The sequence below is a fragment of the Plodia interpunctella genome, chromosome Z, assembly GCF_027563975.2.
Source record: "Plodia interpunctella isolate USDA-ARS_2022_Savannah chromosome Z, ilPloInte3.2, whole genome shotgun sequence".
In the NCBI taxonomy this organism is placed as follows: Eukaryota; Metazoa; Arthropoda; class Insecta; order Lepidoptera; family Pyralidae; genus Plodia; species Plodia interpunctella.
In genome coordinates, this window is record NC_071324.2 from 7,911,312 (window position 1) to 7,931,865 (window position 20,554).

Below are 20,554 nucleotides of genomic sequence, written 5' to 3' on the forward strand. Positions count from 1 at the left end.
GTCCTGAAAATAATACTCTATTTTAGGTTATGTTCTGCATTATTTGGTCAACTGTGGAGATAAACTGATATAACCTTGATTTTGACTGAAGATGTGTCTTCACGTGTGAAGTGTTTCGAGCTTTTTTTCGACCGTTTACTGGATCGAAAATTTTACAGCATGAGGCGTATCCCATAGTTTTCGTAGTTTTTTATGTTATGGAAAACGATGTTTTCCAATATTTAGGCACACGAATATGCTACAGTGTTGTATATTTTCACAAATGAATGCTTACATAATGCAAGGATTAATAAAGTACTCTAAAATAAACGTTTTCATCGACTCAGCAAAAGGCGGCAAAGCTTTTGTGTACCAAACCTAAAGTGCTGTACTCTGGAGGGATAAATTAAATGCGCAGTAATACTCCCTATTGGTAGGTACTCTATTAGAAGTACTTATTAAATCCATGGTTTGTACGAAGTTCTTATTAAATCCATGGAATTTCTATTCCTTCCCTCACCTCACTAATGTCTAGAGTTTATGGTCTAGTTCGCCGACAGCCGACACGAGTGAAGAAGAGAACCCAAATTCTGCTGTTCCGTTTATTGATTTCGATTCAATTTGTAACGCAGTACTTTGTATTAAAACTAGGCCGAATGATTTATATTGCATTTTCATAAAGTTTGTCGAGTGCAAGATAGTTCTATAATGATTCTTGTGAAAATCGTGACATTTTGTAGGCTGTAAGCTTTTAAAACTGTGTTAGGATGAACACTGCATTTTCGTAAATATCAGGGGATTCCATGATTTTCTTGTAAATCATTATTCCTTGCTCCATATTTTATTGAAAGGTAAGTGCAGTTTTCGTCGTCAATTCTATTTACTTAAAATCTTCTTGATAGACAGCGTAAGATGTATACATACATAATATTCTTCAATTTTCTTACTATACTATTGGTACCTACTATCAGAGTTAAGGTTAGAAAGATTATGTCAAAGTACGTATTTTAGTTTTTTTTTATTTATTTACATACATTGTTACTACCTATCTTTTATACACAGGTAAAATGTTCTGCTATCAAAATATATTTCCTAGAATATTTATTTGTTTTGTCCCCTGATTAGGCTCAATTTTATTCTATTATAGAACTACAACCTGTTGTATACAAGACAGGTTCATCCTGATACACCTGTTGTGCATATGTCTCATGGGAAGTTAAATTTATCAATGCTAAGCGAATATAATAAAAAAATATAAAATTATCTGTAATGATTTGTAAAATTTATACATTGAATAGCTACCTATTTATTTGCATTGTTACCCAAATAGGCTAAAAGAATATATTTCAATCTAGAATACAACTACAACCTGTTCTATATTAGACAGGTGTATCCTGATACACCTGTTGTACATATATGTCTAATGATAAGTTAAATATATCCATGCGAGAAGTTAAATATATCCATGCTATGCGAATACAATAAATGACAAGCAACATTGCAATAGTTTAAGATTGTAGGTATGTTTAATTTGTTAATCATAAAATGAGATGTGGTTTTATCTTTTTATAGACTTGTTAAAAATATTAATGTATCAGAGAGTATGAGATTCTCTGTTTCATGCAGTTTTCACCAATAATTAGTGTGTTACCATTACACTTATACACATTACATTAGTTGCCACTACACTTATGGCAATTTCAGGATAAAAAATGTGTTATTCTGGGTTATATTCTACCTGTACTAAATTACTACTACTAGGTACTATCACAATTCACATTGACTCATTGTAATTGTAATAAATTCTTTTTTGTCAATGAGACATGGGAGCATTCTGAAGTATCATTCTAAGTTACTTCCTAGCAAAAATTGGCTGCTACTGACTGCAAATTTCAGATAATATTATTCATTAAAATATAGGAATTTGTTGTATATGCTTGATTTTATTTGCTTTACAAAATGTATATTTTGTTTTTGCAAGTGAATGCGAGTGATATATCATATTTCTTTGTTGTGCAGCACAGCTCTCTTTCTCTGTTTCTTTATCTGTATGTTTTACTGTTTTACAATTTATGTGTTTATAGTACTTAATTAGTACCCAATTAGTGGACCCACAAGAATAGGATCATGCAGTGGAGTACATGGTGAATAGGGGACACATAACCTTTGCAACAGATAGGCAGCAATAGTATTCCCAAGTAGGATTATTGACAGGCATATATCCAATTATAAAATCACAGACCAATCTTCAAAATTTTGAGGTTTGTTTGCTATGCAAAGATGAAAGAGAAATAACAGAAAGTGTTTTGTTCTGTTCACTATCATACTATTTGCATATTATTGTGTTCAATAATCTTGTTACATGATTTATTTCTTTCATTGGATATAGTTTTGAATGTTGATGAGATTGGCCAGGAATAATTATTATGCAAAAGTATGCACATCAAAAATTATATAAGAGATTTTATTTGATCCCATTTATAATTTCTATAAAAGTGGAGTTCTGGGGCATAGCTAGTTTGTATTGAATATAACAGTTGGATATACTCAAAAGGAATATATATTGCTTTATGTTAAATTAACACAATCATTGGAATAAATTATTGCTGGGTGACAATCAATATTTCATACAAACTAGAACACCTTCAGAGGCAAATGTTATTAGTGCTGTGCTCAGTATAAAAAAATATGCAAATTTTTATAGTTTTCGGATATGGACATTATTCAATATTTGTTACACTTGGTTATTCTAATCTTAAGTAGACTCTCTTCGTAGTCGTATCGGTCGAGGGTCTTGATGATTATGTGAAATGAAACATACAAAATAACCTTTTTGGCACTATTAATGGAGTGCTTTGTCTTAATTACACAGAAGTTAATAATTAACCAGTGTGCAGGTTTCCTCACAATGTTTTCTTGTGTTGGTCGATGAAAATACATGAGGATTGGTATAGAAACTCATTTGGAAAGGGCAGAATTTCATTCTGGGCCCTTTCGATCCAAAAGTAGAGTCTTAACCGTTAGACCAGCACTGCACCACTTATACGCTTTTACTTACTACATCACATAATAATAAATTAAAAGTTCTTTTAGATTCGTGTGTTTGGCCAGCATATCGAGATCGATCGAAAGAAATAGGTACCTACTTAGAATATGCCATCTGCTTCTCGTCCCGCGCAAACAATGAGTTAAGATACTTCTCATTATATACGCTCGCAATACACGATATGCTCGCAAACCAATCTTAATTCCACTATCAGCAGATGTGGCGTTCGAGCTCGTATGAGTTTCGTAAATTTATGTCATACCGTGTAAGGGAAGGGTAATGACGTGTATGTACCTATGTAAAAGAAAATATTGTTATATTCAAATAACAAAAATATTAAAATATTCATACATGTAAAACTTAATGTCACGTTGGTGCAGATAACGAAGAACTTATTTTTTTAGGTTTATAAAAATAATCAATGATACGCGAATTCAATGACAGTTCTGAAGAAGATGATATGGAAAGCCAGTACCAGATAGAATCACCAGAATGCTATTCCACAACGCCTCTGGACAGAGACATGCACAACAGATGCTGTGGAGGCAAAGCCTGGTGCATCAAGGTTTGATTTTATAATCCTTATAAACTAATCCTTACTAATATAAAGGTTAATGTAATGTTTTGTTTCATTGTTTTGTTACCTTCTCTCTTGTGTGACATATTTTTATTTACAATTACCTAACCGTTACAAAATATAAAGACAGGTGCTCTATATTAACTATATCAAAATACACATATTTTCATTAGGCTGCTTTTAAAAACTAAATAAATGATTGTACATAATAATAGACCCGGAAGTTTTCAGAACTTTATAGTTTGTTTAAAAAAAAAGTCATAACTAATCAATATTTTAAAATAATCAGGAGCTAATGAGGCAAAGGCACACGATTTATACATCGTCAATATAAAACAAATCTGGTTATCTAAATACGAGTTGATTTAAAATTATAATTTGTTTCAGGAATTTAATGTGTTGGTCTTGAACTATTTACATGGGCTTTTATAAATCGATATTAACATATTCATAAAACGTTTACAAATTCCATGGTATGGTTGCTTCCACAACCGTTACCTACCTACTTAGATAAGACTATGGAGAAATAGAGTATTAAGTATTCATCCCGAAAGGGATACTGTTTTCGGTATCGGGTTATTATATTTCTTTTTTATTAAGATTGATTTATAGTGTTGATGTACATTTCGTATGAGAATAATTTTGTTCCGCCATTTTTTCTATTCGCCTTCACAGGTAAAATTTATGACATCATTAATTAGAATTAGAATCCTTAAGTTATTCGGGTTAATATTTCGGGTTATATTGACGTTTATATTCTTTGTGATAGAAAATGTAGTGATGAAATATTCTGTTTGCTAGGCTTTTACTAGAATGACGTCTAGAAATTAATGTCGTGTTGTTACATACTTTTTTAATTGTCCTAATATTTCATTCATTCATTCATTCTTTGCGGACCTCAAGCTTCGAGGCGTCTGAGAATGTGACCGGAAACGCGCTCAGATGAGTTATTATCATCAGCCACGCGACCATTATGATGATTCCTCTGTTGGCCTTAGCAAACTTTTCAAAAATTTAATATACGACCTCCGTTGCGAATGCTCATCACGCTCGTGTCCGCTATCTGGAGGTCGTGATTTCGAATCCTCGGGCGATTTTTTGTACCACTGATCATAGATATTCGTCTGCGATTATGGGTGTGTTTTGTTCGTTTCTGTTTGTACGGACCCCCGATGCCAGCTTAGTGCTTAGTGTTTGCCTTTGAGAGTTGTATTATTTTAAAAAAATCTATATGAATCTTGCTTCTTTACATCATGCCGGACTGTCACACTCACACCAATGTTTCGGTCAAGTCAAGATGTCTTGGACGTATATTACACACTAACTCCTGTGTCATATGAATATAAAATCATACACAATGCCAGTGCACTTTAATTATAATTGAATATGAAACGTATAATTTTTTTGTAGGATATATGCGGTATAATATGCGCAGTGCTAACATGGCTCCTGATACTGTATGCAGAGTTTGTTGTGATGATGGTGATGCTTGTACCTAGCCTGTCGTCATATCCTATTTATGGCTGGGCTAACATATTTATATTCCAATGTTTGGCTTTCCTGGCCTTTGCGTCACATCTAAGGACAATGTTTACCGACCCTGTAAGTATTCTTTTTGTAATTAATTTTATTAAAAAAATAAAGTCTCGACAAAAATTTTATACCAGAAAATTTATAAATAAATTTTCACCATTTTCCATATTTCTTAATTTTAGGGTGCAGTTCCGAAAGGGAACGCCACAAAAGAAATGATCAGACAGATGAGTTTCCGCGAGGGACAAGTGATCTTCAAATGCACCAAGTGCTGCAGCATCAAGCCGGAGCGGGCGCATCACTGTTCCGTGTGCCAGCGGTGCATCAGGAAGATGGATCACCATTGTCCTTGGGTCAACAACTGTGTCGGAGAAAATAATCAGAAATACTTCGTTTTATTTACAGTAAGTATTTTTGAATTTGCATTTTATTGTGTGCTATCCTTACTCATCTTATTTAAATCTGGAAGCACTAGCGCCACTATCACATTTTCATCAATTTATTTTATTTATTAGCGAAAACTAAAAACGTGATATAACAATTATGCTCCACTGGATTATTTATTATAAACCATTATAGTTTTGTTTTAGACGAGTTGCTACAATTTATTAAAAAAACGGTGGCCACCTAATCTTAAATAAAAGAAATCGATAAAAATGAGATGATGGCGCTATTGAGCAGGGAGATGATATCAATGACTGCCCCTCCACAGTTTTACATAGCAGCGATATCGGTGCACTCGCTGTCGTTGTCGGTGAACCAGTTCGTGACGTGCATCAGACACGAATGGCGGGACTGCACCACGTACTCGCCGCCCGCGACCGTGGTGCTCCTCTTGTTCCTCATCGCTGAGGCGTTGCTCTTCGCTATCTTCACTGCCGTCATGCTCGGCACGCAGTTGCAAGCCATCTGGAACGATGAGACAGTAAGTTTTATTCACCAACACGTCCTATAAAATTAGAATGTTCAGATGTATACAGAGATTTAGAGCAATAACAGTGACGACAATGAAAATTTTGGCGTGATAAATACCAGTGTCGTTTTTTTTTTAATTTTTTTAGAAGTTATATATGTAATGTATTGATGTAATTTTATGACGAGTAAAATAATACATGGGATATGGTGTTTTCTTACCATGCGATAACGCACAAACTATGCCCACTATATATAAAAAAACCAGATACCATTCGTCACAGTAATGGTACAGTTGTGTCAAATGTAAGAAAATGGTTTCTATTTTCAGGGAATAGAGCAGTTGAAAAAGGAGCAAGCGCGATGGGTTCGTAAATCCCGGTGGAAGAGCATCCAGTCAGTGTTCGGAAGGTTCTCCTTGCTGTGGTTCTCCCCGTTCACACAACCTGCCCCTAAAACCAAAGTGGAAAGCTACTTGTACAGTGTTTAATATGCTTTTTAATAATTAATGTGTTTGACAATTGCACGCATAATTATGCGCATTAATGGTTTAGTAAATACAGAGACTAATCGCTATTAGAAATGATCTCTTTTCGCAGAAATTTGTATGTGTAATGTCTATTCGTGTATCTAAAAGGACTATTTAAACTTGCCCAATTCATATTCAAAGTCGTCTTCTGCGAATGAGTCCAAAGTAGAACAGGATGTTTCAGGAGTAGGGCATTTTCAAATCGATGCATATGTCGATCAGAATCGGAATTCGCGAATAAGTCCAATATTTACTAAACCTTAACTTATATATTTCGCCGAAATATAAATAGTGAGTAGCAACACAATAAGACTCGCGATGCGAGCGGTATTATTTATTAATGTCTATTATGTTATCAATTTAAGCGCTATGATTATTAAGCAATACCTAAATATTCTATAAATTTATTTATTAATAAAATCAATATATTTCTCGTGGACAAATGACTGATATAATGAATTGAAATGTGAATATTAAATTTAGGGAACCAAATACCTGCATTTACTATTCTTTGTTACAAACCATGATCACAATTGTTATTTTTAAATTGTAATGATAAATTTAATTTGAGAACATTTTATTACTTGAACATGTTAGTATGATGATGTAAAACGAGTATTGGTATAGCTATCATCGTTTATAATGGCTAATCATTTGAGTACCGACCTAATGTCCAGTTTCGTATAAAGGGGGTGCTACTTATTTTTTAGAGCTAGAGGTTTACCTCCAGCCCCTTAACATTATTCAACTATTGCGGATGCAACTGTTTTTTTATTATTATATTCTTCTTTTATTTTTAGTTTTTGGTATTTACACTTGTGTGTTCTCTAAACTTTAGATATTACTATTATTTTATCATAAGTAAAAGTGTATGACGCACAAAAAATAACAATCGATATGATTAGATCTTATCACAAATCTGAGTTATCGCCAGCACATGGCATGTTTTATTCTTGTCATTATAAAAAACAACTTCTTGTAATATGTTGTTTTCATTCTTCAAGTTTTTATTTTTTCATTTCATTGAATAACAACGATTAATATTAAACAATTTTAAGGTTTATCCATACATAAAAGATAATAAAACATTAAGACAACTTTGATCGATAATAATTTTATATTCCTGTCTCATTTTATTATCCATTCATATTTGGGATATGATTGATCGATTGTATTAATATGTTCAAGTGTAGATTTATTATTTACAAAACATTAGTCAAAAAACGCGACGCGTTTAACGCGCGTTTTAGATCTAAAGATCTCAAAACATAATTTTTAAAAAGTACATAGGTACTGCAGAATATTTACTTATAAAATGTTATGATTACGACCGAATAGGGAATATGCATAAATACAGATTCCAGGTCGAAGAATTTTCAAGTCGAGTCTATTTTCTACCTCTTTTTTACAAAACATAGTTTAGCTCATTTTGTGGTGGACATGTCGGATCTTTGTCTAATCGAAACTCGAAATATATATATCTCGGTTATCTTTAAAGTTGCTTAAAATGAAATAATATATTATATATTTTAAGTAATAATCTGCATATTCTCTATTAGTGTATATGGAATATAATGTGTTAGCGATAATCCTACAACTACAATTCTATTTGAATCTGTGATACATATCGTGTTTAATGACTTGTGTTAGCAGTCATCCACAAACGCAATAAAAATGACAAAATTGACAGAAGTCTGAATTTCAACTAACCTAATAATTCTTATCGTTGTGAATTTTTATACGTTCAGCGACCGCCTGTGGCGTTTTCTGGGTACATACCGCACGATGGCAAATATGCGTCAATATTTGGCAGAAGCGTTATTGTCAAAACAGTCGCCGAACAAATTGGTAGTCTGCTGAGTAAGATTGCTGTATGTGTATGTGTAATTGTAATACTAAAGAATATGGGTTTATGTTTCTCTTACTGACTATAGTTTCGATGTGTTTGTGCTGTCTATAAGTAAGATAGTTGTAACAAGAGAGGTTTCGGTAACATCTGATATTCCGTAAAAATATTCCCATGTCGTTTTCAATCGAAAATGAGACTGGTTAGGATTTGTTGTGAATCAATGAAGTTATAAAAAATCATTTGAACATTAATCTTGATGATTTAAATTATATGAGTATATTCACTAAAATGTGGCCTGCGGTTTTGTTTAGAAATGTGAAATTGTATAGTATCTATTATTTTTATTCTAGATGCCCGTCAATATGAACCATGTTTGTAAACTAATTTTTGAAATATGAAATTCACTAAGTACTATAGCAGTAAGTAATAAACTTTATATATTTTTGTTTATAAAATATTCGTAATGTGAATAGATTTGTTTAAGAACAATCGTCACGATTTATACTTTTCATGTTCTATATTGTAAGGACTGTACAAAGCGCTGATATAGAATTTGATATACGATCCATAAAGACGACCTAAATATTCCTAGTAAGTATTTTTGTGTTAATCCGCTTTCTCTTAAACAATTTTGTCAATTCTGAATGGTGTGAGGTGATCGATGAGGTATGGTGAGACTTTGCATATATTTACTTCATGTTTTCACGGAGTAAATATATGCAAAGTCTATGATAGTATTCAGAAACTATTGTATACAATAGCGTAAATTGTACCTGTCTATCCCTGTTTCTTGCCGAAAATTGCCATGGTTACAGCGGTCCGTATTGGACTTGGTACCCGTTTGAAAATATTGTGTTTAAGTTGCCGTTTAATCCAATAGCTACAAGACAAAATAGATACATTTTTCTGTATGTTCTTAAACAATAATTTAGATATCGAAATTGTATTTAATAACATGATTTTGGAAGGACTTCAGTCAAAAAGTATTCCTTACTTATAAACACGATCAACTATTTGGGCGCGTGGTTTCGCCCTAGGACTACTTATCCTCCTGTGGATTGTCCTAGGCAACTAAGGGTCATAAAGCCTTGACAGCTAATAAGTAACAATCGCATTCCAAAAGACGATCGACGATGTCTAGTAGACAGCTGGTTACAAAATCTGAGCTAAATCTAATATTTAACCCCCATTCGTTTTCTCTGATTAGCCTCGGAATAGTTATTCTTTCTTTCAATGTCGATTGCTGAAAAGAGAGTGGGACAAAACAAAGAAAAACTACTCCAAGCCTAATCGGAGAATTAAATGTTTATTAATAGGTATAATTATTACTGTGCATGCAATGGAATGGAGCACGCGAAGATGAGAGAGAGATCAACCAAAGTAACGTTCAATTTCCGTATTTATTAGTAAGTAACAAAGGCAGTCATAGTTTTTATGCGCCTGCCAATTTGTCAAAAGTTGAACATCGATTTGTCACGGTTGCGTTCGTCATATAGTCAGATTTAGTTAGATTCGTCATCAATAATTATTTTTCAATGGATGAATTTGATGACTCCCATAAAATCTTGAGAATAGTAGACACAAAAAACATAGTATTTTTGGAATCTGTACAGCTACTCTGATTAAATTGCCGGTTAAAATTCTTAATCAGAACTAATTGTTTTATTACCAAAATACTTTGATGTCGATTCGACTATGCTTAAACATAACAATGAGAATTTAAAAAGTATTTACTGACGAACTGGGTTGGGTTTATTCTGTGTATCTATTATGTATTCCATATATATATTCTATTTTTAACTGTATATTTTGTCATGTAAGTATGCTTTCGATTTAATGAGATAGTGATTACGTTTACGTAATCCAGTGGCATGATTAAAGGATCTCTAATTTTTTTTTGTATAATCGATCTGTATAAAGCTTTTGTTAGATAATATTGGCCAGACTGATAGCAAATGCGCCTAGTTCGGAATTGCTTCCGTTGTGTATTGTAATTTAAGATGGCTATGCGATGATTAAGTAGAGTAAAGTAGGTCGGATTTATGTAGAAAATAAAACATCCATTGTTCGCTATACTGGGAAAGAGTGAGATATTTCAGGCTTTATCCATGATCATCTTTGAACAAAATCACAAGGTACATTCGATTTACTTTAACATGTGCCACTCATGACGCATAGTTTATTTTGATATGATTGGATTAAATTCTAGGGTATTATTTTTATATTTGTTGATTAATCGAACAAAGCAAAGAAATGTCACCTTTGCAGGGTAGGTATTAGCAGTATATTACACTACAACACAAAAATTAGCTATGATAAGTAAATTTATAACCTTTTTACGTCGTTGTTAATATCAAATATTTGAAGCAGTATGTATGTACATGCCATGGTTGCTTTCTGGTAGATTATATAGATGACGTTATTTTTCTACACAGCCAGTGTGTCACATATAATGACATTGTGACAACGATATTTTAATCTTTAGATCATAAGATAATAATGTGTATGAGAATGATATGCTATTTTCATGTATATTATTCTATGTTGCCTAATTTATGAATTATATCACCTGGTAGTTGCTTGATGTTATTAATGAAAATCACAAACGAATCTTTTCATGATATTTAGTGTGGGTCGTAGTCATTAAATGATAATTATATATTTTTACATCGCTCTATTGTTACCTAGAAAAAAATAATAGTTTAATGTAGAATAGGGAAGCATCCGGATAGCTTCTTGCACAGATTTTTAAATTATATAATTTTGATTGTACATCTATTTTACGAGTGTATGTAATTAATTATAAAAATGTTTGTTGGGTTAGTTTTACTTTAATCAATTATTCTATTATTTAAATGACATACAGTTGTAAGGTGTTGTAGGCCGTTTTTAAAACGCTTTTAAAAATCTTATATCAATGGGTATTTCAAATCAAACCTTTATGAATGAATTTACAGTTTTGTTTGAAATACCCATTGCTATTAAAGATTTTATAGAAATTAAAAACCATTTATTTTTTCTCTATAATCTGTCGTTTATTCATGTGAACATTTAGCTTTAGTAAGCAAAGAAAATGTCATATCAGAAATATGCTTTCAATATCACCAAGTCCAATCGTACTACTTATCAGGTCGACAATATTTGTATACCTGAGAGTTAGGTTGTTATGTTATTCGTTTATATTTATTTTTGACGCCTAATACGCTCTGGAATTAATTATACATGGCAATGTTTTCAATTGTCATCATAATTTTCTAAACATTTGTCATCGTAATTTTTTAAACATCATAACATCGTTAATTTCGATTACTTACTTGTTTGCTGTTCACAATTTGTAGATAGTTTACAATTTCGCGGAAGAGATTTATAAACTAACATTTTTTTCGACCTTACGTTGACAGAGTACAATTCCATTAACATATTTCTTTGCATTCAATGAACTAATTTAAATAATAACCATTAAATAACTAGTTAAGTAGAATTTACGTCATAGATAAGTAAATGTTTATTGTTCAACCTAGAATTTTTAACCATATGCATATAGTAGCACTTATATCGGCTATGAGGCTTATATAATAAATGTCTTAATGATTTTTATCTTACAATTTCATATCAAAATAAGAAAAACATTAACTTTTGGTTACTTATTAAAAAATGTGGATTGATCATGATTCTGACAGTAGGTATAATTAATTATATCTACACATATTTAGAGCAATTTATTTTAAATATGCTCTAATATATAATATATAATATAAAGAAGCCTATGTGTAAGTTCCTCAACTATATGCACATCAAATCGTCAAACTCGTTTCGAGGTCGGAAACTCCGGGGTCGGGGGGAAATCGTGTAACAGACAAAATTAAAATATGGAAAATATGGGTACCAAATACCGACGGTTAACATCATTTAGTTATTCCATTTCCATCGGTTGTCATATGAAATAATAAAATAAGTAATAAAACTCTAACAAACAATATTATATATATATGTGTATTTGTACACCATAACTATATTTATAAGCTGTATTTGTCAACCTTAGGTAAAAAAAAATAGGTAGTACAAAATTGTTATCATAACACCAAATAAATACAAATCTAAACTGTAACAAAGAATTTAAGTATAGACCAATATTGAAAATAATATAACGTATGTTTGCCACTTCGCGTCGGATGTCTTTAGGCAGTTGAATTTAAAATCATTGGTTCGCACTAGTTCGCAGAGCGTCTCGACCGCTGCGGTCGCGCTGTCATTACCATTTTTAAAATTTTAACAAAGCCAAGAATGAGTTTTCTATATGACTTTACATTTACTTTGTACTGTAGTAATGTCAATTTTGAATGATTGATTTTGGAAATGATTCCTTCCTCAAGAAAATTGACGGATTCTAATGACCGCGCAGCCGCAGCGGTCGAAACGCGAACCACCCAGTGTTGGAATCGCACACTTTAAAAAGATGCATTTATATGGAATTAGCGAATCTCTGACTCTGGATCGCCAGATTCAGAGATTCGCTAATTTCGTGGCCAGCCACGTACTGGCCAGTGACAGAATTGTATAAACTCGCCTTAAGAAAGAGGATTGCGAATCGAATCCTTCAGCGTCTGTTGTGGTCTATCTACGAAGATATTCCGGGGCTTATTTCTATTAATTCTTTACTGCTTGCTATTGAAATAAAAAATTGAATTTTATTTTCTATCCCTATTTTACATTTTGTAATACATTTCTCCAAAAAAAATATTTACCACCACCGATAATTCTTTCATACCTCGCAATAAGGTTCTGTACGTACATAAGCGTTAAAATAAAATATATTAAGTATAGTACAATCGTTGTGCCTGTGACTTTGTTCGCGTTTATCTTTCATTTGGGTATTGGTTGCTTGGCTTTATTATATGCATTTGTTGATGTTGTGTGACCTTCGGGTTAAGATGCAGTCGTTCTTACTAGAGGGTTTGAGCTTGTTTAAGGTTTAGTTAAAGAATTGTTATTGTTCTTTAGCATTAATTGAAATGTAATAGAAATAAAAATTTGTGTATTGTGAAACAACTACAAGTATGTATAAGCTAATAGGAAATCTACGATTTCAAATTACTTGTTTACTTTTTACCAGCTCCTGGCTCCTGACCTATCTTCCTGTCATTTTGATTTTATAGACTTTAAAAATGTTGTATCTATGCATATTTACGGACCTAATAATATACTATGTACTTTTAACTGCAGTTGGTCTGAAACTCGGAATACAATTAGTCGGTTCTGTATGCCCTTCTCAATTTTAATTAGGTACCTACTAAACATAAGTTTTTGATGGAATTTATTTTCATTAAAGATGATATGAAGTACTTATTCTTTTTTATTTTTGTGATATGTACCTAGAACCTCCTTCTAGAGTCTAGCCACTGTGATCTCTATTATCTCCTTTAATATATTATGTAGCAAATTATTATCTAAGCCAGTGTCGCAATTGTATGTAACCCTACGTTGCCCTTCTGAAACTAATTGGTATTATTGTAGTGCAACATGGGCGGTGTCGATGCTAACGACTATGTCATGTCAACCAGTTTGTAGTACATCGATTAAAAGCAAAGCGAAAGTGTATTGCGGAACCAAGCGCGACACTGCCTCGTAAGATTTGTCGGATTTTAGCATCAGCTGTCCGACGCGTCAAGGTGACTGGAGGCTGCCAACAACCGGATTTCAGTCTACCAGTCCCACTTGTTTATTTACTGCGCTGCAACTATATATCTACTTTACGTAAGCAGGTCATTGTAGCGTTTCGCTGCCAACAATTCACATCTCCATCGCAGTACGTAAGATTTGCATTTTCTTATTGTAATAGTTTAGCGGCCAAGATGTTGTGCAAGCTTTATTGTGTTGCAGATGTACTCTGCGGTCCGCACTTTCTGTATTCTGGCGCTAGTAGTGCCATCTATGTTGCTGCCTTATGATCCGGAGGACGATGGGCTGAAGACAGTGCTGCCGTCTAGCGGACAGTTTGAGGCTTTTTATCCACGTGAAGCGCATGGTATACCGAATGGATCATCGAGACCTGCTCATGGGCATGGTAGTTTCTATAAACACCGCAACCCGGCGCTAGTAGATGTGAAAAACTCTGCAGCTTACGGTTTTCGTTTTGATGGAAAACGGAGGTTTAATTTCGATGACGAATAGGTAAACTAAATAGTTACAATTTGTAGTCAAAATAAATATTTTTGTTATATTTTCTTGTTTTAGTTATTTTCTGGGTAGTTGTGGATCCTTTGCCATTTTTTTATCTTTCCTACTTAAACTTTTTTATATATAATACTTACATTATATATTTTACTTGACATTCACTTAAATGTTTTAATAAGAGTACTTACATGTATTTTAATTATTATTCTAAGTTTATGTCACAAGTTTCTTAAGTATTCATATTCAACTTACCTGATTTCTACATAAAACACGTCAAACACTTTTTATGCTATTCAAAGTTCTCAATCTTCCATACACGGCGTGTGAGTAGGTATCTTCTTATTTATTATCACTATCACAGGGTCAAATTTTATTCGATTTACCTAAAGGCAGATGCCTTTGAGCCTACAACATGAATTTGTCGCTGCTTATTTTATATAGTTTATATACTTATATGTACATGGTTTTGGATGAGTGTTGTAGAGGGGCTACCAGTCTACACCTATGTTTAGTTCCCTAGACCTAGGTAAGACAGTTTCAGTTAGGTTTGTCAGTTAGGATACTAGATAGCCAGTCAGACGTTCGGAAATTTGTTTTAAATGTTCAAATTATACGCGACACTGACAAATTGGTTTTGGTACAGTCATTGATGTTTGACTACATTGTAATGGTGTTGACTCTGCTTGTTTAAGTTTTCACGCTCCGAATGGCTCACAATGGCAAGTCATTGAGGAAGGGCTCGGGTCGGTAGCGATCGGGCGGGTGATGTACACGTCCAGGCGATTCGCCACGACTGACAGCCGCATCCAACACAAAACGGGAGCGAACAGGAATATTGATTTTGTGTAGGTACCTTCGTGCTTAAGTACATGAATGTAATGGTAATTTAATTCAATACAGTTTCACACTTAGTTTTTGGAGAATATGAACAACATAATTTATCCAAATCATTTATAAAAAGATCAAATGTATCTCCACAATTCATGCCATCAAAAGTCAATTTATCAATGACGATAGTAAAATCAGCACCCACAAACGCTCTGCACTTCTCTCTAATCTATAGTTTGTATGTCCAGGAACTGCCATTACCGGAGCATCGGACCGTGTCTCAGCCGTTCCAACCGAACATCCCTAAAAACCCATGTCAAAACACTTAAGCTGCGCTGAGAAATAAGTGTGAAATTATCTTAAGTGGCCTGTGTCTACGAAACTCCCTTTTAAAATTGGACTAATATAACGGTACGTTCTAAGTAAAGATAGAAGTGTAGATAAGTTAATAAGATTATTATTATACCTCATGTTGGGGTCGGAGACCGCCGGAATGTATCAGAAACCGTGTATAAAAAACGACTGGACTCCAGGGATCGGTCATTCTGTGGCGGGAGTGGGTGCACGCATCTTCGTTCCCAAATACCCAAGTTCATTTTTTGTGTAAAGGTCCCCAATCCATTCCAATACGATCATAGTATCGGGCCAGGTCTCTCGGGGGGTGAACGTTGACCGTTTTAGTTCAGTTCTCTTTGGCAAGTGCAATGTGTCCGGACAGAAGTGGATGGGTGAGTTTTACCTATGCGTGTAATTTTATTACCTATGCAAATAATTATGTAATTAATTAAAAATTGTGTACAAATTTTCTTTACATAGTGATTTGAAATCATAAAACGATATTTTAAACAACAACAACTAAGTAGTCTTGAGCAGTGTACAATGTCTGTAATTTTCATTATCAATATTTAAATATAAGAAATAAAATTTAGTAAATACAAGATAATTTCAAAACAAATAACTACTTATAAATATAAAAATTGACGAGAAAAAGTGCCTGTGAAGTCTAATTTCTGAATAAATGATTTGAATTTTGACAAATTTTGCATAGGTTCCTGAAAATTTAGAAAATTACTAATACATGATATATTTATATCGGATTTTAGTTAACTACTTCAACTGAATTACAATTAATAAATGCACTTTATTTACATAGAGATAAAATATAATCAAAAAATTACGAATAGAAATAATTTTAAATACTTATAATCATTGTCCATTTAGCGTTATATTGATCCGCAAAGCAATATTACAAGAGGGAATCGGGCATATACTGGAGCGTTTCGGAGAAAAAACATAAAATCTACATATGTAAATAAATATTTTTAAACGACGAATATAGCAAGAAATTAGAAAGATGTTTCATTTTAATCAATAAGTATTATTTCTTGTTTAAAATTAAAGTTTAGTTTTCTTTTTAAGTTAGTTTTTAGTTTCTGCTATAATCGTACTAGAACTATAGTTATCAATTCCTTATGGTATAATAAAAGTCTATAACTAAAAAATAAAAAATCCTGACATTGAATAATTTTTACTTGTTCTATATATATGTATATATATACTAACTTAATTAAATTCGGTTAATCTGAATGATTCTGACTCAGATATGCATAATTTTTAACTTCTACGTTTGCGTAGGGGTTAAAAATTGTCAAATACATTCTATTCTATAATTGCTTAGTCATATTTGTGTACACTTTTTGACGTGGAGTCTGATCCTTGTAATCTTTGAATATTACAGTCAAATTACCATAATCAGTATTAACATTACTATTTTAAAGATTAGAAAAAAAAGGTCTAGGCTTATTGGTCAGTGTTACAAAAAACCCAAATCGTGGAGTACTTACATAGTTCCTTTGATTGACAAGAAAACGAGGTATTTAAATTACAGTTAAAATAATAACTAGGGCGGTCTGATTAACATAGCTTGTAATTACGACGGATCCTTGATTGACATATCCATGTTTATCTAAGATACCTAATGAGAAAAGTATCATTACGTGGTTAAAAATTTAGTTAATAACACGTATGATCATCAATCTTCACCCTAATGCCTTGCGTGTTCTTCGTTTTACATATTAATTGTTCCAGTCTGGCTGGGAAAGATGGGATAGATTAATTATAAGTAAACGGGAACAAATATAAATAAGTATGCCCTGCTGTTATTTTGAGTGCGTACATACAGTAATAGTTATTTCTAAAGTACTTACATAATATTTATTTTGTTTCTTGTTTTAAATTGTTCAATGTTTGTGCTCTTTGCGACTGAAATATTAAAAGTGTTTCAATGCTTTGCGAAGTTTTATGTGTTCATGGGATGACTGTGTTGTATTACGGGCCCTATAGTCTATAGGGTACCTAAGTAGTACTTTATCGTGTAAATAAACATGTATTCCAGACAATGTGATTAGGCGCTAGCCAAGAGTTAGAGGACTATTTTATTCCTAAATGATTAATCCTGTTTTTCACTAAAAAGTTGAAACCCTATAATCTAAAGTATGTTTTCTTTCGTTCTATCGATGTCAAATATTGTAAAGTGCGATCTATATAGTGACAAATAATACTTTGGCTTAAAGTATACTTTAACTTTTTTTATGAATAACAGGCAGTAGGTATTTTATTTTAGTTACATTAAATGAGGTACTTACATAATTTTGATATGTCTTTTATTCAAATATACACAAAAATGTGCTAGTGCACATTACACAAACAATTAATTCGTAATAACCAAGTAAAAAAAAAACAGCCGACCATCGGTGGTAAACTTAAGAGTTAGATTAGTAAATAACGGTTATAAAAAAAGATACAATTCAAATCTATGGTTATAAACCTAGTTCTTGTCATAGATAAACAGAATACCGTAACATACAAAGAGAAGGTTGACGAAAATTCATATTTTTTCGCAATAAATATTATGAAAATTGCCAGATTTTTAAAGTAAAATGCAAAGAAGCAATTTTATTTTCATATTGCTTTTCAAGAGTTTAGTTTTCGGTTTATCAACATAAAATTAGGTTGTTTATTCACACAGGTTCACATAGGGGATAATGTCCGCGCGAGGTTCTTTCTAAATCTTTGGGTACATATACATATACGTACATCATTCATAAATGAATGAACGCCGTTGATGATTAAATATTTTTGTGTTTTTTTGTTGTACTTTTATGATATAAGGTATTTATCAATTACTGTCATTTTTCATATAACTTAATACCATCCGCATTCCGTGGTAAATTTTGCTCTTTTAGACGCAGTTTTGCTCTTATTTGACACTTAGTATTACGTGTGTGCTATTACCGTAATAACCACGGATACAAAACGTTACATTGAGTAATGATATAATTTGGCCGCAGTACTGCGGTTTAGTACCTTCTTGTTTTCTGAAGACACGTACGAGAGAACTGTAGGTAGGTACTTCCTTATTGGATATTAACTTTCCGTTTCGCCCACATAAATTTATCGTTTCATATATTTCATTCCGATATTACCTATTTTGTATCATCCACCTCTCATTCCTGTTATACAAAGAAATATTTTAAATATATTTTTACTATGTAATTTTATGTAATGATATTCTAGTTTATATAATCTCCTCGTGTTGGTAAGTATGTACCAAACGTCATAAAAATCCACCCAGTGGTTTTGCGTAAAGGAGTAAATACATATACTATACATACTTATAATAAAACCTCTTTATTAGTTATGGGTGATTTAAAGAAAGAATCTGCCTGCAAAAATTCAAATCGACAGACTTTCGTATTTATAAATAAGTTCGTATTTTAAATAAGTACTTTGTATTTTAAGGTATAGATCTAATGATCACTCTAATATTATTTGGTTTTAAATTTTACCGAAATCTGTTATTCTTCAAACAATACCGCATCATCATGATTTCGCTGTTTTGTAAAATTTTTAATGATATTTTATTTGGTTTCAGATGTGCCTGGTGCTTGGGTTGGTGATGGTGACGACATCGGAAGGATTTTTCTTGAAGTGGGGCTCAGACTCGTAAGTTATCAAGAGTTTTCTTCTTTTAAAACACGCCCTTAAATATCGGGATGGCAAGTCATACTATAATTATTCAGCGAAGCGAAATAATTTAAAGATTTGGCGAGTTTTCATTATTGTAATTGTTATTAATTTTACACTTAAGCCTTTTATTTTTGGTTCACTGTATTATTATGTAACTGAGACATTCTCCTTTGACAAGCTTTATCTAGATTGAGCAGACCAGCGGGTAAATGTTATCATAGATCTTATTTATAGCGCGGTGGTTAGTAATTTGCAGCTAACTACTACTTGTATCTATTTAACATAATATGGTGTTAGTATATATACAAAATGAGAATAAAATGATCGATACTGATATTATCTCCAAAGGATACATTTTGAATCCATCACATAATTAAAGAGTCTCGATTGCAGTCAATAAAAACATACTAGTAGGTAGTTAAAATTTCCTCCGGCGGTGGTGATAGAACCCTAAAGGCTACGCTCGCGTCTTCCTATACCTAAATAATACTTGAATTCAAATACGTTTTGTTTTATAAGTGTCATTGAACATACGTCCTTGTTCCAGCAGGCAGTCGACGGCACAGAAACCCTGGGTACAACCGATGTCACCAAATATACCATCGTCTTACCGGTACCAGCAATACGTGTACTCGCCCTACGAATCACGCAAAGTCTACCAAATACAGGCTTCCCACCCGCAATATAGTCAACCTGAGGTGCCGATACAACAGAGTATGGCGCCCATTCCGATATCCGTGCCGGCAGGGGCTAGTCTGACTCCTGTTTCCCTGCAGCACGTGCAGCTAGTCCCTTGCATGTGCCCAGTTGCCCCCGAGGAGGCCGAGAAGCTGCAGGAGCAAGTTGGCCCCGGGCCATACCTGGCGCAAACTTACACTCAGTCCACGTACGTCCCGCAACAGGTGACAGTCGCGGCGGACAACAAGTTGGCCCCTAAACCTTAACATAAAAATTATTTATATTTTGACATCCCCAGTCCCCAATGAATCGGATTCATTTTGAGTGTAATTTATTTCTCTCCATTTTATTTATATTAAAGACTGATAAATTTAAGAATAAACATGTAAGTTTATTTTTAATAAAGTGATTTAGAATACA

General features: G+C 32.9%; 3 protein-coding genes across 4 annotated transcripts; all 3 read left to right on the forward strand.

Moving 5' to 3' along the window:
* Positions 1-536: 536 nt before the first annotated feature.
* LOC128682956 (uncharacterized protein) lies at positions 537-13,767 on the forward strand. The gene is made up of 6 exons (XM_053768043.1): positions 537-830; positions 3,430-3,590; positions 5,013-5,204; positions 5,318-5,539; positions 5,848-6,060; positions 6,379-13,767. The coding sequence occupies exons 2-6, from the start codon at positions 3,447-3,449 to the stop codon at positions 6,535-6,537; spliced, it is 930 nt and encodes a 309-aa protein (XP_053624018.1). The 5' UTR covers positions 537-830; positions 3,430-3,446; the 3' UTR covers positions 6,538-13,767.
* Positions 13,768-14,025: 258 nt separating this feature from the next.
* On the forward strand, positions 14,026-14,644 carry LOC128683017 (uncharacterized protein). Its single transcript, XM_053768157.1, has 2 exons — positions 14,026-14,231; positions 14,306-14,644. Exon 2 carries the CDS (start codon positions 14,306-14,308, stop codon positions 14,594-14,596), a length of 291 nt encoding a protein of 96 aa, XP_053624132.1. The 5' UTR covers positions 14,026-14,231; the 3' UTR covers positions 14,597-14,644.
* A 1,314-nt stretch (positions 14,645-15,958) lies between these two features.
* LOC128683022 (uncharacterized) lies at positions 15,959-20,546 on the forward strand. 2 transcript variants are annotated; one of them, XM_053768175.1, is made up of 3 exons: positions 15,959-16,155; positions 19,362-19,432; positions 20,004-20,546. In XM_053768175.1, the coding sequence occupies exons 1-3, from the start codon at positions 16,132-16,134 to the stop codon at positions 20,398-20,400; spliced, it is 492 nt and encodes a 163-aa protein (XP_053624150.1). In that variant the 5' UTR covers positions 15,959-16,131; the 3' UTR covers positions 20,401-20,546. The 2 variants fall into 2 exon arrangements, with proteins under 2 accessions (XP_053624150.1, XP_053624151.1); XM_053768176.1 differs by having other exon boundaries at positions 20,007-20,543.
* The last annotated feature ends 8 nt before the right edge of the window (positions 20,547-20,554 follow it).